This window comes from Odocoileus virginianus, chromosome 34, assembly GCF_023699985.2.
Source record: "Odocoileus virginianus isolate 20LAN1187 ecotype Illinois chromosome 34, Ovbor_1.2, whole genome shotgun sequence".
Lineage (NCBI taxonomy): Eukaryota > Metazoa > Chordata > Mammalia > Artiodactyla > Cervidae > Odocoileus > Odocoileus virginianus.
In genome coordinates this window covers 9,012,766-9,035,847 of record NC_069707.1, presented here as the reverse complement: position 1 = coordinate 9,035,847, position 23,082 = coordinate 9,012,766, and the positions used below count along the sequence as shown (strand labels likewise).

At 45.5% G+C, this 23,082-nt stretch overlaps 2 protein-coding genes across 8 annotated transcripts in view; one reads left to right on the top strand and one right to left on the bottom strand.

The window, feature by feature from the left end:
* Window positions 1-20,625, top strand: part of SYNJ2 (synaptojanin 2) — a 105,298-nt gene extending 84,673 nt beyond the window's left edge. Inside the window, exons 19-28 of one of the 5 annotated variants that reach the window (XR_011485571.1) lie at window positions 509-727; window positions 813-891; window positions 2,165-2,333; window positions 2,750-2,923; window positions 5,533-5,667; window positions 7,130-7,242; window positions 8,354-8,462; window positions 10,291-10,442; window positions 15,490-15,546; window positions 19,233-20,625. Coding sequence is in view for 3 of the 5 variants with exons in the window: in XM_020889372.2 (XP_020745031.2) it covers window positions 509-727; window positions 813-891; window positions 2,165-2,333; window positions 2,750-2,923; window positions 5,533-5,667; window positions 7,130-7,242; window positions 8,354-8,462; window positions 10,291-10,442; window positions 11,978-12,721 (1,894 nt within the window). In the remaining 2 variants the exon portion in view is untranslated. Of the gene's footprint in view, window positions 1-508; window positions 728-812; window positions 892-2,164; window positions 2,334-2,749; window positions 2,924-5,532; window positions 5,668-7,129; window positions 7,243-8,353; window positions 8,463-10,290; window positions 10,443-10,917; window positions 11,120-11,977; window positions 15,090-15,489; window positions 15,547-19,232 lie in introns of those variants that run through there. The other 4 variants (XR_011485570.1, XM_070461303.1, XM_020889372.2 and 1 more) reach the window with 4 other exon arrangements.
* The window catches only part of SERAC1 (serine active site containing 1), a 56,127-nt gene continuing 52,498 nt past the window's right edge, over window positions 19,454-23,082 (bottom strand). For all 3 annotated transcript variants that reach the window (XM_020889360.2, XM_020889363.2, XM_020889365.2), the window contains one exon: window positions 19,454-22,608. In XM_020889360.2, the coding sequence (XP_020745019.2) occupies window positions 22,472-22,608 (137 nt within the window). In that variant the 3' untranslated portion in view covers window positions 19,454-22,471. The remainder of the gene's footprint in view (window positions 22,609-23,082) is intronic.

The following is a 23,082-nucleotide window of genomic DNA, read 5'->3' as shown; positions in this document are numbered from 1 at the left end:
TCTTAACACAATAGCACCTTCTGCAAAGTGCTTGAACCCCGCCCCCCCCCCCCCCCGCCCCAGCCCAGGGAGAATCCCCACTTTTCCGCATCCTCAGTGGTCCTGTGTGTTAGTTGCTCCGTTATGTCCGACTCTTTGCGACCCAATGGACTGTAGTCCGCCAGGCTCCTCTGTCCATGGGATTCTCCAGGCAAGAATGCTGGGGTGGGTTGCCACTTTCTTCTCCAGCAGTCCTAAGATTATATGTGAAGAACCTTTGCTGATGGTTGGTGTGGATTTTCTCTCAAATCATCCTTAGATAGAAAAGCCAAGATAACGCCAAGGTTAGGGAAAGACAGACGGAAACCCCAGGACCCGAGAGCTTGGTTCCAGGCCCAAGGGGGTGCCGCACGCTTGGGTTGCATTGTCGAGGTTTCCTGTTGATAGCAGAATCGGGATGGCGGTGGGGCTGGGGGACGGTCTTTGCCTGGGGTAACGGTGCTCTCTCTTCCTTCCGTGTCTCACGCAGACCCGTGCTGGCCGTCGTGGAGGTGGAAGTGCAAGAAGTTGACGTGGGGGCTCGGGACAGGGTGTTCCAGGAAGTGTCCTCTTTCCAGGGCCCCCCAGATGCCACCGTCGTCGTCAACCTGCAGTCGCCAAGCGCAGAAGAGCAGGACGAGTTTCCTGAGGACGTGCGCCTGGAGCTCATGCAGACCCTGGGGAATTACGGGACAATCGCGCTTGTCAGGTGGGGACTCGCTCGGGCAGAGCTGGCTGCTTATCGCTGGAGAGCGTGTCCCTGGGGCTGACCTGGCAAATCTCCTCTCTTCCAGGATCAACCAAGGGCAGATGCTCGTGACTTTTGCCGACAGTCACTCGGCGCTCAGTGTCCTAGATGTGGACGGGATGAAGGTGAGGCGTGCTTGGTCACCCATTGGGGGGGGGCGTCTGCTGCTTGTCCCTGCCGGCTTCTTGTGCTTCTGCGTGGCCAGGTCTGCGAACATAGATGCCCACAGGAGGGCAGGAGCTGGGTGTCTCTTTACCACATCTTTTAAAAAAACATGTTATTATTTTTTTTAATGTTTGGCTGTGCTGGTTCTCGGTTGCTGCGTGGGCTTTTCCCTAGTTGTAGCGCGCAAGATTCTATTCTCTACTTGAGATGTGTGGGCTTCTCACTATCGTGGCTTCTCTAGTTGTGGGGTGAGGGCTTTGGGGCACAGAAGATGCACTCACTGTGGCTCCCGGCCTCTGGAGCACAGGCTCAGGCGTTGTGACCCGGGCTTAGTTGCTCTGCACCACGTGGGGCTGAGACTAGAGATCGAACCTGTATCTTGTGCATTGGCAGGTGGACTCTTCACCACTGAGCCCCCAGGGAAGCCCCACATCTTTTTTTTTATTTAAATAAAACAAATTTTTAAATTTATTTTTTGGCCACGCCACGAGACATGTGGGATCTTAGTTCTCTGACCAGGGATCAAACCCATGCCCCCTGCATTGGAAGCCTAGAGTCTTAACCACCAGACCACCAGAGAGGTGGTCTCATTACCACCTCATTACCACATCTGCTTCTGGTATCTACCCTCCAACCCCGGCTCCTTGCAGGACTGAGGAGAAACAGCAAGTTTTGGAGCACAGTGCTTCCTGCGTGACTGGGGCTCCCTGCGCTCACCCCCCCACCCCAACCCCAACAAGAATTTTGAGGTCGTTCTCCCTCCATGGGCTTCCTTTGTGGCTCAGCTGGTAAAGAATCCGTCTGCGATGATGGAGACCTGGGTTCGATCCCTGGCTTGGGAAGATTCCCCTGGAGGAGAGAAAGGCTACCCACTCCAGTATTCTGGCCTGAAGAATTCCTTGGACTGTATAGTCCATGGGATCGCAAAGAGTCGGACATGACTGAGTGACTTTCACTTTCTCTATGGTTTAGGGCATGCAGCTCATATAGGTGGTTTCCATTTTGATTGATAATATGCTGGTTTTAAATTCACACTGAATGAAAAGCTTGGGATGACAGTTTGACTTCTATTCAGGCCAAATGTGAGCTGTGCCGGGCCTGCCCGAGGTCTAGACCCTCTGGGCAAAAAGTGAAGGTGGGCTGGCTCCCAGTGCGTGCCTTCGAGTGAGAAGCACTTTGGGGTCAGAGGGTCTGAGGTCAGCAATCATTCCCTGGCGGCCGCTCTGTCCTCAGGTGAAGGGCCGAGCTGTAAAGATCAGACCAAAAACCAAGGACTGGCTGAAAGGTTTGCAAGAGGAGATCATCCGAAAGCGGGACAGCGTGGCCTCCGTGTCCCCCACGGCCAACTCCTGTCTGCTGGAGGAGAACTTCGACTTCACGAGTCTGGACTATGAGTCGGAAGGTGAGTCACCCTGCCAAGACTTGCCGCTCCTTGTGGCGAGGCGGGCAGACGAGACCTTCTCCCAGCATGAGAGCCTCCAGAGCCCTTCTGAGACCCCCCTCGGGAAGGTTCCAGAGAGCCCTGGAAGTTGGGGGGCATTCATGTGGACGGGTGCTACCTGCAGTGCTAAGACTGGAGGTGTCTGAGGTTCACTGGAGCCAGTGGTTTTGTGGATGTCAGGGCTGTGGGCTTGGTCCTGTGTCTCAGACTTCCGTGGAGTTGGGGTCCCAGCCCGGCTGCCACATGGGTACCTGGGGCTGCTGGTGGCTGTGCCTCGGCCCTGACAAAAGCCACAGGCCTCGATGTTGAAACAGACCCATTGATGAACACTCTGCACTTTTCCCCTAACTGTTTGCTCTGACACTTCCTTCCCCAAGGGGATATTCTCGAAGACGACGAAGACTATCTGGCAGATGAGCTGAGTCAGCCTGTGGTCTCAGACAGTGATCCAGGGGGAGATGAAGTCTCCGATGCCCCCGGCTCTACCTCCGCGGCACCTCCCAGCAGGTCACCGGCACTCGCCAAGAAGCAGCAGCGTCCGACCTACAAAGGTAGCATGGACCTTCCTTTTCTAAATCGCCTCTGGTGCAGCGTTCCCTCGCTCAGCAGCTGGGCGTCATGTAAAGCCACCATCCAGTGTGCTTGGCCTGTGAACAGAGGAATAAAACGAGTCATAGCAAGAGGTGGACACTGGGCTCTGGGAAGGCAGTTGCCACCACAGATTTCCTTGAGTGATTTCATTTTTTTCCAACAACTGGTACCCCTCTAACACACCAGATTCATGACCATTCAGTTCAGTTCAGTCACTCAGTCATGTCCGACTCTGCAACCCTATGGATGCTATAGCACGCCAGCCCTCCCTGTCCATCACCAACTCCCGGAGCTTGCTCAAACTCATGTCCATCGAGTTGGTGATGCCATCCAACCCTCTCATCCTCTGTCGTCCCCTTCTCCTCCCACCTGCAATCTTTCCCAGCATCAGGGTCTTTTCCAATGAGTCAGTTAGTTTCCTCTGTTTAAATTGGCATGGCTCTCAAGTGGTTTTACATTTGTGATCCACCCCTCCCCACTCCAAGACTTTTATGATTCAGTCCCATAAGACACATACTCACCATCAATGTCCTGAGTTGCTGGTGTCTGGTTATATTTGTGTACCATTATATTGTTATACAGTAATTTTACATCTTAACGTCATTATCTCATTTTAGACTCGAGAGGGACTGAAGTCATTGGGATCAAACTGCCAGTCCCTAGAGGATTAGAGGGGCTCACATTTTGCATCAAACTCTTCAGCTCCGTTTCAGCCACAGCCTCCAGTTTCTTCCAGTTGTTGGACATTGTGTCTCCTTGTTGGAGGCGAGCAGGTGCAGGGGCTTAGCTGTGTGTCAGGACCCTTTGAGCTGTGGCTGAGAACAAAGAACAGGGGTGGCGTTAGATGCTTCCCAGGAGGCACAGAGACCACCCTCAAGCCCCTTTGACTGTATTTGGTCCCAGAGCCAGTCAGTAGCCTGGCTTCATTGAGGAGCTTAACAAACTGCTGAGGCCTGATGAGTTGCCACATTATAGAGATGTGGGTCTGGCAGGTGTGGCTGGGACCCTGGAAACCTGGCGATGCAGGGAGCCCCCAGATGAGTCGAATGTGTGTGAGACTGCTGCCCAATTCAGAGGCAACAGCTTTCTTCAGCGAATCAAGGTGCTTCTATACCCTGCATGTCCCGAGTGCTCCTGCCCTGAAGCGGAAGTGGCTGAAGGGATGTGCTCTTGAGACAGGAAGCGGTCCTCTTCTCCAGGGTGGCCGTCATTCAGGCATCCTTTGGAGGGCAGAGCAGGTGTCTGGCTTTCGAATGAAGACCTAATAGAGCAGCTTAGGGTTCTGACTTGTGGGCAGCCTCGCCCCCTGCTGGACATTGAAGGAACATCTTGATGCTTTAAGGCTCTCGGTCCAGTTGCTCAGTCATGCCTGACTCTGTGACCCCACGGACTGCAGCACGCCAGGTTTCCCTGTCCTTCACTCTCTCCTGGAGTTTGCTCAAACTCATGTGCCTTGAGTCAGTGATGCCATCCAACCATCTCATCCTCTGTCGTTCCCTTCTCCTGCTTTCGATCTTTCCCAGCATCAGGGTCTTTTCCAGTGAGTTGGAAAAGGGCCCTCAGGCACTCCCTTTAGGAGATATCCTGCCTCACCCAACAGAGCTCACGAGATGCACCTCGCTTTTAGAGTTGAGGGATGGGAGGATGAGCCAGGATGAAATGAATCGGGGTGTGCTGTGGTGTGGAAGAGACCTAAAACTGACCTGAATTTAAATGTAATAAGTGAAAAAAGTCGCTCAGTCATGTCTGACTCTTTGCGACCCCATGGATTATACAGTCCATGGAATTCTCCAGGCCAGAATACTGGAGTGGGTAGCCTTTCCCTTCTCCAGGGGATCTTCCCAACCAAGGATCGAACCCAGGTCTCCTGCATTGTAGGGAGATTCTTTACCCGCTGAGCCACAAGGGAAGCCCCAAATGTAATAAGCACACATGTAATAAAAAAACATAATCAGTCCCCTCCCCATGCCCCTGGTGAGTCAGGATGGCGAACACTTGAGCAGTCGCTGGCGTGGGCTGTGGGATTTGGGGCTTGAGTGAGCAGGGATGTTCCATGCGGGACCTTGCCACTGGACGGCAGGCTGTCCCGCCGGCAGAGAAGTGAAAATATTCTCAATGCCAAAACTGTCACTGCCCCTGTTTCAGAGTGGGGAATGAAAATGAGGGGCTCTGGGGTCTTCCCTGGTGGTCCAGTGGTTGAGACTCTAGGCTCCCAGTGCAGAGGGTGCAGGTTCAATCCCTGGCCAAGGCACTGAGATTCCACATGCTACACAGCTCACCCTAAAAAAAAGAAAAATGGAGGGGCTCTGGTTTTCAGCCATCATTCTGTGTGGAAGTCTTGTGGGTTATTTGGGAAGGAAGCGCGCCTACACTTTAAAATACTTCGGTGTCTCTCGCGTGTGTGGACACCACGCCTTGTCCACGGCTCACCGAGTGTTCCAAGCAGGCATTGGGTGCCCGCTCCCCGCCCCCACGCCAGCAGAAAGGGCCCCTTCAAGCTGCCCTGCAGGAGGGGTCCCTGCAGACCAGAGCCTGACTGCCCTGACTCACGCCCCGCCATGTCCTCCAGATGATGCTGACCTGGTGGAGTTAAAGCAGGAGCCGGAAGCAGTTGGGGACTTCCGCCACCGCTCTCCAAGCAGGTCTCTGTCGGTTCCCAGTCGGCCTCGGCCACCTCACCCTCCGCAGAGACCCCCCCCTCCAAGTAAGACTCCGCTTGCTTTCCACTCACCACAATGCCTGCTGGGAATAACCGCCCTTCCTACCTGCTGAGAGAATGGCTCTAAAATCCGGCTGTTGGGTTTTCACAGCGCCTTCTCGCCTCCTCGGGCTCCTCTTTGTCTTAAATCCTTGGCGAGTTTGGTATCAGAGATCGCTTTATGTCTTGCGGGAAATCAAAACGGCCCTTCCTAAAGCTGCTCTTCGCCCTCCTGTGGCTGCGCTTTTGCTTGAAACTGCTTTCAGTTTGAAACCTTATGGGTTGGAGAACGGGGCTACAAACGAGCTGGGGACATTTGGAGCTCCTTCTCCCCCCTACCCCCAATGGCATCTCTCAGCATCTTCTCTCCTGGACCACCACCCACCCTCTCTCTGCTCACGAGGACTCGAGTAAGCCCAGGTGCCCTGACCTGGAAGGTGACCGTGCACAACACCTCTAAGCAGGCACCACTCCATCCGTGAGCCCGAGTCTGCTGAGGTCGGCTTTTCCCAGTCCGGGTCTCAGCGTGGCACTTTTCTTCCTGACCCCCCCAAAAAACAATGCTTTGCCCATAAAGTACTCCTCAGTAATCGGAAATAAGGTTGTACCACGCTTCTGATCCGTTTCTATTTACCTCCACTGTTTACTTCTCCCCTGCCATGACAGTAAAGATTTTCCTAAGCCATGCTTTCAGAACTGGGCTCATCTTAGGTTACATCACAGTAGTAATCAATGGCAAGTCAGAAACACATGACTTGTTAAGCGTATTTTTTACTTTTCAGAGTTCATGCTCAGAAAATAAAATATTAATTAAAAATAAAGTGATATCCTATATCATTGTGGAGGTTTACAAAAAGAGATAATAGAAACAGTAAAAAATTTAATTTCACTTACCTAGTGATGATAGTTGTTAACCAAAAGATTTCCATCCTTTTTCCAATTAGATATATCTATGTCTGTGCAAAATTTTAAATTTTTCTTAACAGAATTGGTATCCAATTTTTTTTTTTGGTCATTTGTCTTTTCATCTAGTATTTCTATCACTCAATGTTGTTCTAAATATGATTAATTAATGTCTAAGTATTATTAAATATCGTTTATTCTCCTGCTTTAGGAATTTTTTTTAAGATTTTGCCCACGAAACATCTTTAAAATTTGGTCCTAATAACAGTAGTGTGTTTTAAACCACTTAAAAATGATTAGGTTTTATGTCAGATTTAATACCCCCCCTACCCAGGATGTTAGATTAAAATTTTCATTCAAACACTGCTTCTCCAGAGAATCTACATTAATAGGCCCAAGTTATCAGAGAATCCAAAGACAGCCTCAGAAGCACCTCTGAACCGCTGAAGGCCATGGACGTACTCAGGCTGTGACCGTGGCCTTGCTCTCAGCTGGCTGGGAATTTTGTGTCGAAGCAGCTGTGACTTCACTGAGATGGAGTCTCTGCCCTCCTTGGTTTTTACAGCTGGTTTCATGGTGAAAAAATCAGCCTCGGATGCCTCCATCTCCTCCGGCACTGACGGGCAGTACTCAATTTTGCAGACGGCAAAACTCCTGCCGGGAGCCCCCCAGCAACCGGTGAGTTCTCCTTTCTCAGATCAGAGCGAAACGGGCCAGCTTTTCAAACCCGTGAGATCTGCCCCATGGTCCACGCATAGCCCCTGACATCATGCCGGGTCATCTCTTTCCAGTGAATACATAGATTTCTGTCTCTAACTCCCTGCCTATCCACCACTCACCTCCAAACCCTATAACTTACTACCAAGTCCTTTATAGGGTTTTAAATGGTTGTTCAGAGTATGAGAGAGAAAATCACATTTGATGAAAACTCCCAAGTGCCCCTTCATGGAGGGACTGTTGGTTTCCAGACATACCTGCTTCTCTCCCTTCTGACGCTTGCCTTTGACCTTGGTGTATAGAGCAGGGGCTAGTAGAAGGGGAAATATGAGAAGTTCAGATCAGTTGTCTTGAGAGAAGAGACTTAAAAAGAGATCTAAATAATGCAGTAGGGATGCTGGTAATAATAACAATAGGACTTTAGAGGCAGGGCATTCTAGAGGGTGGTGTTGAGTTCTAAAGAAGACTGTGGGTGAAGGTCAGTGGGCTAGAGGTGAGGAAGGAGGGAGGTGCCGTTGGGGGCCGGGTGGAAGGGAGAATGAGGAGAACTGGGCCAGCTGATGGGCACAGTCATGCTCACAGAAGGAGTAGGGGACTGACTTGACCTCAGTGGGTTACAGTGATGAAGGCAGGTCCTCAAAGGCGACTCAGAGGTGTAGGTTAAGAGGTAGAACAGTTAAGAAGTAGAATCAGCACTTTTGAGAAACATCTGGAAAGTGCTGAGTGACTCATTGAACCTTGGAAGGAGTGACTTCTGACTAATCTTTCTTGCTTTTACCTGGTTATTGAAATAAAGATAGAGGATGGTTGGTCCACCTTGCACAATCCTAGAAGCACCCAGTTTGGGAGACCAACATCATCTAAATGTTATTGCATCCCTCCCCTCGGGTATTCGAGTGCTCCAGGGGAAAGAGACTTGAGGGATGCAGTTTAATGGGAGTTGTGCCTTCATCGCTGATGGAGCTCTGTCAACCTCACGCTCACATATGGATCCATAAGCAGAGGTCTCACTGGGTGAGGCTATTTTCCCACTTGTGCTAATATGTGTTTTTTCCTGATTTTTGTCCTCAAGCCCAAAGCAAGGACTGGGATAAGTAAGCCTTATAACGTCAAGCAGATCAAAACAACCAATGCTCAGGAGGCGGAAGCAGCCATCCGATGTCTCCTGGAAGCCAGAGGAGGTAGGTGTTCCCCCGGGGCTGCTTCGAGATTCTGCTTTTCTTCTCATATTCTTGCAGAAAGGGGCCTAGAAAAAAAACAGAACTCTTTTTCTGGAGGCAATATTCAGTAAAAGTATCTTTTAGCAACATTTTATAAAATTCATCTATGAAGATTTATCGTCCATTTAGAACTACATATTTAAAATTCAGTAAGTATCAATAGATAAAAATAATCCCAAGATTATTAAGGAGCACTTAAGGGAGAGATGGAAATAAACGAAAATGAGTTTTAGAAGAGGTTCACGCTCGAGACACTAACACATCCTGCTGGCTCTGTAGAAAGAGATGGGTAAGTAGGCGTTCTCCTTCAGGCAAAACATCTAGTTTTCTAATTACCAGCATCCCTAGATTCTTGACTGTCAGGCAAGGACCTCTTCTCTGCCGTATTGCCTGTTCATGTTTTGCTGCTGTCACTTCACCTAGCCCTTGTTAACCAATGCTTTAACTTAGAATCTCCCCTATGCATTCAGAATCATGACTAGCAACTTTGAGGGGTTTTTGGTTCGTTTGCTTTGACTTTATACTAGACTCTTTTGATGAGGGGAAAGTATGCCCTCTGAAAAGCCAGGTGCAGTTACAGTTGCTTGATTTGTTTTTAGTCTGGATATTCATTTCCCAAATAACATTTAAAGAGGGCATGGATTAAGAGGAGGAGAAACATTGTTGCATGATAACACCATGGTTTCTTTTTTATTAAAAAAAAAAAAATTCATTGTACACATGAAACAACCCAAGTGTCCATCTGCTGATGGACTGTCTTCCCCCCGGCCCTCAACAGCACCTCCCTCCTTCCTCACCTCTAGTCCATTAGACCTGCACCCATAGTCTTCTTTAGAGCTCAATGCCACCCTCTAGAATGCCCCACCTCTAAAATCCTATTGCTATTATTACGAGCATCCCTACTGCATTCTTTAGGCCCCACTAGATCTCTTTTTAGCCTCTTCTCTCAAGACAACTGACCTGAACTTCTCATACTTCCCCCTTCTATCAGCCCCTGCTCTAGACTCCAAGGTCAAATGGATAAAATGGAGCATATCCATCCCATGGAATATTATTCAGCCATAAAAAAGAATGGAGTGCTAACACATGCTCTGTCATGGGTGAATCATGAAAATATTGTGCTGAGTGAAACAAAACAGACCTAAAAGACCATGTGTTGTATGATTCCATTTATGTGAACTGTCCAGAATAGTCAGATCTATACAGAGAGAAAATTATAGTGGTTTTCAGGGGCTAGAAGAGAGGAGGGAGTGGGCAGTGACTGCTGTGGAAACGTGTGGGGTCTCTTTTTGGGGTGATGAAGACGTTCTGGGGACCAAATGGTGATAATGGTTGTACAACTTTGTGACTATAACCACAAAGTATAATCCTTTAAAAAGGGTGAATTTTATGGTATGTGAATTAGATTACAGTCAAGATTTTTTTTTCTAAGTCTCTATAGACGTGGAAGGTGGGGGAGGTTTGAGGTTTGAACTCTACCCCATGTTGCAACCTAATGTTTTCCTTCTCATGGGCCCTGCTGAGATTTCAAGGAGTTCTACATCATCTCCCCTGAGCAACATGGGTACACATTAAACTTTGCACCTGATCTTAGGGTCTCATTGATTCGCCCCTACACAGTCCCCCAGATCACCATCACTCAGGGATGGTGAGTGTGAGGAGCTGGGGCCAAACTCAGCTGCTTGGTCCTGACAACCCTCAGAGATTTAGATCAAAGAGAAATACATAGCCTTATCCTTCGAATAATGCCTCATCCTTTACGCCTTTACCACGCCATTCCATGTTTCAGGCATCCCAGGAGAAGCCCTAAATACTCCAGCCTTAAGGGACCAGGGATCTTCCAAACCAGAGCCCACAGCGGGGGTGGCGCCTCTCTTGCCCCGTCGGCCTGCCCCCAGGGTTCCTGCCATCAAGAAGCCAACCTTGAGGAGGACAGGAAAGGTAAGGACCTAGTCGTGTAAGCCTGTCGCTCTTGGGCTGCTCAGATGTCTCCTTAGATAAGAAGTATGTCTCCAACTGGTCTCTATACACGTTCACAACTCCCAGCCACAGCCCCATCCTTGAGGAACATGCCCGGCAATCACTTTCTCCTCCTCATCCCTGCTATTTCTTGGCTCTCGCTGAGCAGAAACATTGGGAATTTCTCACCAAGACAGGAACAGCTTGGAGGTATCATTCTGTCCAAATGTTCCATTTCCATTCCCAAACCAAACCAGCGTGGGATGCTGTATTCCACGTGTCCCAGTAATTCCCATTTGTGTGTGTGGTCTGTGTCCTATGCCCACAGTTCACATGTACTGATCTTAATGTGCATTGGAAAAACAGTCACCGTCTCCGGATGGGCCTTGTTTGACAAGCGCTTGTGCGGCCGTAGATCCTGGAGGCGCGACAGCTTTTCTTGCCACTTTTCTTGCAGATTGTTTTCTGCTCTCGCTCTCAAGCTTCTCAGCCTTGCTTGCTGCTTCAGAGACATGAGTTTGTCAGGACAGTAGCAGCCCAAAGACTGGCACCTCTAGAGACATCTGGATCTTCCGTTTGAGCTCAGTATGCCAGTCATGGACACGCGGTAATCCTTGGCTGGTCGTTACAGAATGGCTGCTTGTCCACCTGGAGAAAGTGTGAGCGTGGCTTGGGCGCCTGGTTCTTCCAGAGCCGGCTTTGTGTTTTCTGGGTTGCTTTGCTGTTCCACGTCTGCTCATTCATCCGCCCATTTTCCACGCCTCCTTGCACTTACAGACTTCTTTCCTCGGCCTCTTCTCTGTCCTCACTTTGTCTTTTCAAGGCCAGAGGTTAGAAATGGGTTCATTTTCCTCACCAGCTGCACAGGAGCTGCAGTAAAAGGCTTTCAGAGAACAGGTTGTTTTTTGCAGCTGGTTTATCTGAAGAACCAGTGGCAATACTGAAATGCGGATGTTTAAGCCACTGACAGCCATGTCTGTACAAAAGCTCCCTGTGGTCTCACGCACTTGTTTCCTTTGTGGTCCGTTAGAACCGAGGAAGGGAAGTTCCTGTGTGAAATTGCCATTCTTCTGTATTTAAATAGCAAAGATTCAAGGAGCCAGTGTACCCTTCAGTGAGTCCTTCAATTAGCTTAACATAAGCTACTTCACTGAATCATCAAAGCTGCGGCCTCCAGGAAGAGTTTTCAGAGAGGTTCGCTGTTTAATAAAGGAAGAATATAATCCTGTTTCCTAGGTAACAGAGAAACTTGTTTCAGATTATTCCCTGTGGTGGATTTAAAGCTTCCACTCATGTTTCGTGGACCTGCTGTTCCTCCTCGATACCTGTGTGTTTCTCCCATGCTCTTTCGTGCCTGATGACACCCCCGCATCCCAGACATTCTCAAATCCTGCATTTGCTAGAATGTCCGTGTGGCCCCATCTCTGCTCCCCCAGCAGACATCATCTGTGTGCTGATCGATTCCCAGTTCCCTGGGCGGGCTACTTATTGACACTCTTTGTTGTACCTTTTCTCAGCCTGCGTCACCGGAAGAACAGTTTGGGCATCAGGCCGTCCATTTTACAATCGGGCCCCCAGAGTCGAGCCCTGACACCCCTCCACTAGTGACAGTCCCTCCGGTTCCCAAACCGAGAACCCTTCAGCTGCGGAAAGGTGCCGCCAGGAAGCCCGCTTCTGACGAGGCTCCGCCCACAACCACCCCGCCCACTCCGGAGGCCCCGCCCATGGCCACCCCGCCCACTCCGGAGGCCCCGCCCCTCGTGCCGCAGGTGCCCCCGCGCAGGAAGAAGTCGGCGCCAGCGGCCTTCCACCTACAGGCACTGCAGAGCAGCTGCCAGCTTCTCCAGGGGCTCCCCTGCAGCGACGGTCCCCCCACAGCCCCGCCTGCCGGGGGTGCGCTCTCTCCACAGCCGGCTTTCCTGGGCGTTTCATCATCACCTGCAAGCCCCGAGGCTGATGGCACCACGGACAGAAGATCAGTGGGTGCCCCTCTTCTCGGTGACTATCAGGATCCCTTCTGGAGCCTCCTCCACCACCCTAACCTGTTGAATAATTCCTGGCTTTCCAAGAGCTCCGATCCCCCGGACTCGGGGGCCGGGAACCTCGGAAGGGTGCACTCAGCCCCTCTGCAGATCGGTGCCTCACCAGCCCAGGAGCCGCCCCCGGAGCACAGACCAAAAGACGTCGGTTCCTGGGTGACAATCAGCGACAAGGACAAGAGAACGGTGCTGCAGGTGTTTGACCCACTGGCGAAAACCTGATGGGGAAACCCACCGCCGCTCCTCCGCAGGATGCCTGCCTCCTTCCCTCCGCTCCACTTTACAGGGGGAAGGCCCACTGCCCTCAGCCCCACCTGGAAAGAGACATTAGTTAAAGGCACAGTGAAAAACATGGGTACTCCTGTGTAGTTTACAAAACTTGTGTCTCTTACTCGATACGATTATTATTCAGCCACCAAGATACGTTTTATTGCAGACTTGTGCATGTTACATCTCCTCTCAGGGTATGAGAAACCTCTGGGTAGATTTGGCCTGTGGATTTTAGGAAAGGAAACCTAGCCCCTAATGCCCAGGAAGCTCCTTCCCACTGAATTTTAAATGATTGTTTAATTTATGTGTGTATGTGGTGTGGTTTTTAGAAAAATTGTTTGCAGTTTACAGATTTGGGATAACTTTTTCGTGACCCACTGAAGGTTGATGCATACAGGATTACATTAGAAGGTGGCTGGGACCATTGAGAGCTGGGCCTGGCCAACACCAGGTTAAAAAAAATACCAGAGTAGGAAGCAGCAAATAGGTCCACCAAAAGACAAGACTATACATTCCCAACAGCCGTTGTGTTTATTTATGTACGTGTATATTAACCACGATGGTGTGCAAGTCTTCAGGGAGATGGTGGCATTCCCTGCTACGGTTCTGGATCATATACCATTAGGTTCACCCGAGCTCCAGCTGGCTAGAGCCTCCTGTACCATGTCTTAGACTTTGCACGTCCCATAAATTGCTGCAATCCTAACCTCTGGTGTGCTACTGATTTTTCACATTCTCTATTCCCCATTGAATAAAACCTCATGGGCTTCTTTTCCCCCTTATTTTCCATACCCGGTAAAAGCACAGATTGTAAAAACTCATACTGGCACATAATACTGAGTCTCATCATTATAATTTGAAGAATATTTGTTTTAGTCTGGTCTACCTGACTGTGGTTTCAGGAAGGAAACCACCATATGTCCCCAAGTATAAGAAACCCCAGGATATCCTGAGTTAACTTATCATCTACATTTTATTAGGGTTTTTTTTTCCTCCTATACATTTCCAGCACCACCTCTGAACTATTCAGTTCACTTCAATCACTCAGTCCTGTCCGACTCTTTGTGACCCCGTGGACTGCAGCACACCAGGCTTCCCTGTCCATCACCAACTCCTGGAGCTTGCTCAAGCTCATGTCCATTGAGTCAGTGATGCCGTCCAACCATCTCATCCTCTGTTGCCCCCTTCTCCTCCTGCCTTCAGTCTTTCCTCTCAACTATTCAGTCATCTAGAAAGACATTGCTTTTAAAGGATACAGTTGAGAATAGAATCAAAGATTTCTTAATTCAAATAGTTTTCTCTATAACCTCTTTCCTGCTAAAAAGGAGGTGAATATGAAGGCATATCTGTGTATTAAGTCAGAAAAAGCATGGGTGGGGGGCAGCAAGCACCACAAAAGTTGCTTCTAGGGCTTAATTTTCAGGTTTCTTCTTTGTTCTAGACAGCAAATAGCCAATAAACAGTACTGAGAACAGAACTTCATTTAAGATAGGTGTTCATCACACATACAAAGAATCTGACAGTAAGCATTAACACACTTGTATTGAGGCAGGTCAAAGGAAAAATTATAAGTAGTTTAACATGAATACTATTTGATCATGGCTGTTCAGATTTAATGAACAACAGAGACTGGGTTTTGAGTTGATAATATGTAAGGTTCTCACACTAACATTCTCTTAAAAATGGACAATTGGAATTGTCTTATTTTTTAAATCATTGCTTAACAGTTGGTATCTTTCCTAGGCTGGCAGTGGAATTGGTTGAATAATCTTGACAGCAGCTGGCATCCTGGGGATTTCATTCTGGGGTTTTTATTTTTAATCTTTCTTTGATGCTCCCACACCAGCCTTCTTATTGTGCCCTTGCAGTTTATTTCATTACTGTTCTGTAAGGTGTTACTGTTCACCACAGAGTATTTTAGGCACAGACTTTATAATTTGGCATTGTCTCCCTGAACCCAATTAAATTCCTTTTTACAACATAATCTTCCCAAACTTCTTGCCTATTTAAAAAAAAATTGTTCCAGTAAATTACTGAAACTGGGACATCTGCCCAAGTGACTCCTGTGAAAGTTTAAAGTTGTTGAAGTTCAAGACACTTAAAATTCTCCTGACCTGTGTATAAGTAATAAGCAAGGTAATGTATAAAAACATTTCTTTTGTTATAAAGTAATTCTATTAAAAAAGGAAAGCTGCAAAAATTGCTTACTGAATCTTACTGGATGACTAGCAATGAATAAAAACTCTTTATTTGAAGTGATAATTTGTACTGAAATTGTAAAAAAACACCTATTAAATGTTTTGTCTTTTTTAAAAAAAAAGTTTGGCTTTGTTCTTTTCAGATATGAAGAGAAGCTTGGGGTATCTTCAGCTAGCCTTTTATTCTGGCTGAAATGTGATTATTAGTTATTCCTCTGAGTTTGTTTCTTTTTTCAACCATCAGACTAAGTTAAAGCAGCATAAAAGTAATAACTTGGTTAAGAATTTATGAGTTGAATGCTGCTGGCAGGGCATACTGCCAGGTCATTAATAACTTTATGCTGTAATATTGAGAGATGCTAGAATTCATGTTCTATAGGATCTTATAGCAAACTGCTGAAGTGATTTGAGTCCATTATTGCATGGAGACAGGCGAAAGTAGTCTTCCAGTTCTGTCTCGGTTTGTTTTTAACTAATTAATACACGAAATTTAGGTCATAAATGTTCTCTGATGCCTTTCAGGAATAAGAATATACTGACAATCTCCACATATTAAAGATGCCTAGTCCTTCGTGACCAGTAAGTACTGTATTGAATTAATTTAATCTGAGTGCCTGGGACTTGGATGGGGAGGAAGGAAACAACCCGTTACTGTACCTTCCTTACCCAAGGTTGCAGACTGAAACTCATTCTCATACAAAGCAAGGTGTTTGCACCTGTATAATCAGCTCTGTCTCCATGAGATAGAATACAAATGAGAGAATGATTAATGGTGAGCAGAGGGCCAGGAGAGATTTGACAGAATGAGGATTAAGAATTTGATATGTAGCAAAGTAGATTTCTGTACATAGAATGAGCAAATGGGAAAGAATGTCAGAGCACCTTAAATGACAGTTTAGGATTTTATTTTTAGGATTTTTATCTATTTATGTAGATAATAGAAGTAGCGGGCAGCAAAAATACCTAAATAAATCTGACTGTTGGCATGCTTAAGATTACTGGCTTTGCCAGGGCTAATAGCAGTGCTTCAAAGCATCTGGAACATCATTTATAAATGGTGTGAGATAGGGGGTCCGACGTGCTCCTGAGGGGTAGTTACCCTATGCCATTTGTTAAATAACCATCACTTTCACTTTCTTAATTGGGTTTCTCAAGGTGTTATCCAATTTTGTTGACATTTTCAAGTAACAGCATTGGTATTTATATTTCCTATTTTTTATTTTCATTTTATGTCAAGTTTTAAAAACATTTTAATGAATTTTAACTTAAAATCTTTAATTTGCACACTTCTCTAGTTTTGCTATTTTCCTAATTTCTTAATTAAAGCTCATACTGGGTTTCATTATTTTTAGTCTTGCTTAACAATAAAGACATTTAAAGTTATATATTTTACCAATTGTAGCTTTAATGCACCCTACACACATTGGCATGAAAAAGTCTCATTTTCATGAATTTCTAGATTGCAATTTGCTTTTTTTAAAAAAGAATTATGCTTCCTTTATTTTTTATTCATGGTGTTTCTGGGTCTTTGTTGCTGTGCAGGCTTTTTTTCTAGTTGTGGAAAGCAGGGGCTACTCTCTAGTTGTGGCTGTGGATTTCTGTTTTCAGCAGCTTCTGTTGTGGCGTGCAGACCCTAGGGCACGCAGGCTTCACTCAATGAGGCACATGGGCTCAGCAGTGTGGTTCCCAGGCTCCAGAACACAGGCTTAATAGTTGTGGTGCATGGGCTGAGTTGCTCCATCTTTCCAACCCAAGGATCAAACCCACGTCTCTTGCATTGGCAGGTGGGTTCTTTACACTGAGCCACCAGAGAAGCCCTGTAATTTGCTTTTATTTTCTCTTTGGTTCAAGGGAGACTGTGCAGTTTTCCAGTAACTAAGAGTTGGTTTGGCACTGTAAAATTGTTTCCTCCTAATTTTATTGGATTATGACCTGAGAATATGGCCTAGATAAACATCTACCGTTTGTCATTGTATATGCATGCATGTGTGCTCCGTCATGCTGATTCTTTGCAACCTCCTAAGACTGCAGCCTGCCAGTCTCCTCTGTCCGTGGAATTTTCTAGGCAAGACTACTGGAGTGGGTTGCCATTTCCTACTCCAGGATATCTTTCCCATTCATGGATCAATCCCGCATCTCTTGCACTGGCAGGCGAATTCTTTACCACTGAGCCACCTGGGAAGCCCATGTCAGTGTTAAGTATCAAGCTTAATTCACCTGAAATTAATCTAAGAGGATGGAACTAGAACTGATTAGCAATATTCCCTGAGCTCCTCCAGGTTTGAGCATGTTGGTTCATTACCTTGATACCCATGTCAAGGGCAATTCAGCTGAGCACAATTCTTTCTTTCCAACATCACTCTTTTCTAACATGAGGGCATTTTTTTGGTTTTTGGATTTTTGTTTGCATCTTAAAGTGCAGTATTTTCATTCCTTTTTTTTTTTTTTTTCATATGCCAGGATTTAGTCAATAAACAAACGTGCCAAAAGACACATCTAGGTCCCTATTCCCTGAGTTTAATATTGACTGTGCCTGCCTATTACCTTGTAGTTGAATGGTGACTAATCTATTATCTTCTAATTAATTTTCCTTCTGCATTCATTGTGGTTCTCCAGCCATTAAGCAAAACCTCTCTTAAGAAGAGGATTTTCATCCATTTCTCTCCCATTCTTTAATGTGGCTTCTGCTTTATCCTGTAATTGTCTTCATTGGGTTTCCAATTTGTTTCTGAATCTTTTTTTCCCTGTTGATCACTCTTTGTTTTCAAGGATTACATTTCCCTTTCTAATGGAATCTTCAGCCATCAGTATATATAAAACTTGGTTTGCTTTCTTATGTTAAGTATCATGCCATTTCATCTTATGTATAATAAACTTCTTCCAGACAAACTTGCCCTGCTAAATGGAGGATGAACTCTCCTGAGTCTCTCCCCCACCTTATCTGAAGCTGCTTCCTGTTCATCCCTGCTTGATGTTACTGCTCATCCCCTCTTCTTTTATCTGATGTGGGAAGGGGCAAGGGTTACCCCCACAGTGCCCCTGGGGAGAGCCTTGTACTATCTTTGTTTAAAGATCTGGCCTCTCCCACCTCTTTTGAGGATTTGTTAATGGCTATCCTGGGATTCACTTCCCCTGGACTCTTACCCTAGTCCCATGTTGTTGTCCAGTTGCTCAGTTGTGTCTGACTCTCTGTGACCCCACAAACTGCAGCTTGGCAGGCTTCCCTATCCTTCACTGTCTCCTAGGGCTTGCTCAGACTCATGTCCATTGAGTCGGTGATGCCATCCAACCATTTCATCCTCTGTTGCCCGCTTCTCCTCCTGCCTTCAATCTTTCCCAGCATCAGGGTCTTTTCCAATGAGTGGACTCTGAGCATCAGGTGGTCAAAGTATTGGAACTTAATAATCCCATAAGGGCTTCAGAAAACAAAGCCTGGCTGATTCTGCCTGCCCCATCACCCACGTTTACATGTCCAATTATAGATGTTTCCAACCTCAAGGTTTATTCCTTAACTTTGCTCAAGACCGCCTTCCTCTTTTTTTCTACAAAATAGAGAACTCTTATCACAATTCTCAAGACTGTATTAATCTCAAAGTCAACCTTCTTCCCTATTATCACTTATTTTTTCCTAGCTACCGTTTTTCAAAGTTAATGACAGCTTTTAGTCCTTTCATTTATTTTAGTTGCTGAATTATTTTCTACTTTTCCTTTTTTCTTCCCCCTCCTAAAGCTATTGAGGGAGAGAAATTCTAATATCAGCTTGGAAGTCCTAGACTACCCACTACTTTGATGTTTTGTCAGTTTTTAATGTTTTAAACATTCTATGAAAACACTGCAATGCACATGCATGGGTTTTAAAATAAAACCTGGGCTCAACCTTTGCTCTCACTAGCTCTGAGACTTTGGGCCAGTTTTATGACTATTTTAATGCTGAGTTTTCCTGTCTCTAAAATATGGCTAAATAAAGCTATCTTGTATTCTTATATAAGGGGCTTCCCAAGTGGCTCAGTGGTATAGAATCTGCCTGCCAATAAAGGAGATGCAGGTTCAATCCGTGGGTCAGGAAGATCCCCTAGAGAAGGGAATGGCTACCTACTCCAGTATTCTTGCTTGAGAAACCACATGGACAGAGGAGTCTGGCAGGTTACAGTTCATGAGGTCACAGAGTTGGACACAACTTAGCACACATTCTTATATAAAGCCAACACTTGGTGCATAAGTGTTCAAAACATGTTCACTGAATTACAGTTCTATTTTATCACTAGGATGAAGAACCAATTAGGCCAAATGTGAAAATCGGAATCAGAGACTGGGCAATAGAAATGGAAAAGGATTCTGGGACCTTTGGAAGAGAGAGGACAGCATCTGACAGTAATCCTATGTGGGGAGAAGTCAATTGAAAAAGGTCTTGCTTGAATGAAACAGGAACAGGAGAGATGGACTCGATGCAGAATGAACAATGAAATTATTAAGAGCTTTCAAAGTGTTAATTTTTTAATTAAAATTTAATTTATTGAACATGTCTTTTTCATGGACATAATTTTTATACCAAATGTCAATAAAAACCAAACCAAACATTAACATATTAAATACTACAAAGATGTGAAAATTCAGGAGGGTATGCCTAAAACTCAAATTTTAGGAATTAGAAGTAATTTGAGGGGCATCATAAATTATGAACCAAGTTTAAGAGATACATTACTGTATTACCGTGTCGCCTTTCTCAACAGGAAGTCTGCCAGGACCCAACACAATGGGCGTGCCCCCTGAGCCAAGGGCCACGGCCTCCACTATATTCCGGCTGTCGGTGTAACCTGGGGTGAATGGTTGAGCCAGCATCGAGAAAGGTATCCTGATGCTCCGTGAGCAGTCCCTCTGTGGTGACATTTACACACTGGAGGAAAGGGGGCATCAGTGCCCTCAACTTTTAGGGTCGACAATGAAACCAGAAAGAAGTGAAGGAGTTATCGATGAGCATAACCAGCTTTTCATTGTCCTCTGAATTGTATTTACAACTTGCTTAACGGCAACCCACTCCAGTACTCTTGCCTAAAAAGTCCCATAGACGGAGGAGCCTGGTGCAGGCTACTGTCCATGGGGTCGCAAAGAGTCGGACATGACTAAGCAACTTCACTTTCTTTCTTTCAGTAGTCTGCTCTCTAACACACCTGTATTTTATTTCCTTCTGGATAAGTCATTTAAAGTGACTTTTCACATGAGGGGAAAGGTAGTAGAAAACTTCACCTGAAATCCTCTTCCAGAAAGGATAAACAAGGCTGATTGAACTAGAATCATTTTATTGATGGTCTAAGTTTAAAACTGTTTCAAATGTGTATGTTTTCATACATTGTGTTCTTAAGAGTTTTTCAGGTGATGATTATTTAAAAAAATATTATTGACTTAAATCTCACAAGATTGAAGTAAATCTGTGTATATCATATCCACTTCATAAGAAGAATAAACAGAAATGGTGGCTTGCCTGAGAAACTATAGTAATTCAGAAGCTCTCTCTCCTAGACCTTATTTTTAAAGCACAGCTATAACAGCTATATCAAGATTTTATGGGAGTTTCATTCTGTTACTCCATGTTAATGAACAGATGTTCCAGTCATGGTTTATCTGCCATGGTTCATGGAAAACAGAAAAAAAAAAAAAGAACCAAACATACCTATGTCTCTACCCTGTGATCCCATTAGCTAGTATATTGCTGACAGCTAACCAGCACATTCTCTGCAGCAGGATAAGTCAAGTCACTTGTTAGGTCATTGCATAATTAAACAATTAGATGTTGTTAGGGTTTATGGATGACCCCAGTCTACCTTCAGATGCTGTACTTGTTTTTGACTAACTATCCCATTCTACAAATGGTCATCATTTTCAAAATGGCTAACATAAGCTTAACATGACTTAGCAATTCCACTCCTAGTATATACCCAAGAGGATGTAAAACATCTCCACAAAAACACTTGTCCATGAATGTTCACAGCATTATTCATAATCGTCCCCAACATAGAAAGGACCTAAATGTCCACCAACTGATGAATGGGTAAACAAATGTGGCACATCCAAGCAACAGAATATTATTTGCCGTAAAAAACAACGAAGTACTACATATATGCATGTTATATCATGGATGAGAGTTAAAAACATTATGCTCAAAGAAAGAAGCTAGGGGCTCCCCCAGTAGTCCAGTGGCTAAGACACTGTGCTCTCATTGCAGGGGGCCCAGGTTCGATCCCTGATAAGGGAACTAGATCCCACGTGTCTCAACTGAAGATGCTACATACCACAACTAAAACAAATAAACAAGTGTTAAAAAAAAAAGAAAGAAGCTGGACATAGATAGCCACATAAGATTCCATTCCATTCCATTGTAAGATTCCATTTATAGGAAATGTCCATAATAGACAAATCCAGAGAGACCAAAAGATTAGTGTTTATCAGGGGTTGGGGGGACAGCAGAGGAAGACTGGTTGCTGGTGAGTATGGGGTTATTTGGGGGGATGATGAATTATATAGTGCAATTATATAGTGGTCATGGTTGTACAACTCTGTAAACTACACTAAAAATCCATGAGCTGTACATTTAAAACAGTGAATTTTATAGTATGTGAATTATTTTTCAATTATTTTTCAAAAAGTCATCAATATGATTTCCTATTTCTCACATGCTGGAGACAATACCACTTCCAAATGAGCAGGAAGGAAAGGTATACTTTATTTTGCTAAAATGAATCTGAGAGTCTTGATACTAACTATTGCTAATATGTGTATTGGCTTAGACTAGTTTTATTTCACACTCTGATCAATAATGGATTTATTCTTCTTATCTGAGAAAAATTAAAAGTATAGGGAGCTACAGTCTGGAAGGAATTATTATAGGCTAGAACTCTCTGAAAAAGAAAAATACTTGTTCTCAGCAATATGAAAATAAAAACTTACCAGGAACTGACCCATGGATGACAAGAGGTATAACAAAGCCAACACGTTAGACAAAGGTTTACACTGACAAGGTTTTAAAAGTTTACAGCACATGGAAACCCAGACCCAAAACAGAGTCTTGAAGGTTCTAGTTCCTTCTCTCTCCATAGGTTCCCTTGAGAGGCATTTCTGTGCTAAGCTGGGGAGGGCTCTCCCTGCAGAAGTCATCCGTGCTGCTCCCAGCATGCGCCGGGGATGGCCACAGACGGCAGAAGTCACAGGACTCTGTAGCCAGAGCAGCTTGCTCCCTATCACCAGGGACAATGCTGCACAAAATAAGCTGGCACACAGGACGTTTTTGTTGGTTTTTTTTTTAACTCAAAACCTTCAGGTCTAGCCCTCCCTTCATTCTTGATTGCCACTTTTGTTTGTGTTTTACAGAACAGTAGTCTGTTGCCTGCGACGTACTCCAAGCCACCTGGATGCCACAATGATTATGTCTGCATGATTGCGTAGAGCTTAAAAAAGAGAACAGCACGTTTCTTGCACTGTGGTCACTTATGAAAAGGGAAGAAGACAGCTGTCAGTTTTCCAGGTCTTTGGCTAAAGCGTCACGGATGAACTGTAAGGTGCGCTGGTACAAAAAAGCATCCTTTTTCTTTGGCTTACAAATGTTTAGATGGTTAACATCCACAGGAATTAGATCTCCAAGGCCTAAATCTAAAGAAAACAGAAATGTCAATAAAGTCTAGGGTAAAAATATAAGCTGCCCCCTGTCAACAGGGAAAGAGACCAGATGGGTAGATGTAAATGCCAAGTTGGTTGTGACAGCGATCTCTAAAAGGTAAAGGAACTTAAAGTTTGACTCTAGCTAAACTGTATGTGCCTAATCATGAGAGGACAGAGCCTCAGGAGGTGCCATTATAATTCTATGCTTTTCTCATAAATTCTGCATGTGTGTGCATTGCCTACTTCCTGATCTGATAGTGAACTGTGCCTGAGCACTGTCGTCTTCAAAACCTTTATACACTGCAGGCTATTACTAAGGTATCCCACACTTGTATGAACCACTTCTTTTTCTAGAGTTAATATGAGAAACTCAATAGTGAGCTCCCTTGCCCTGATGAAAAGAATGGGAACGTCTCACACAGAATCCTTTCTATACCCAGGCCCTCCATGCTCACTACCAGGGAA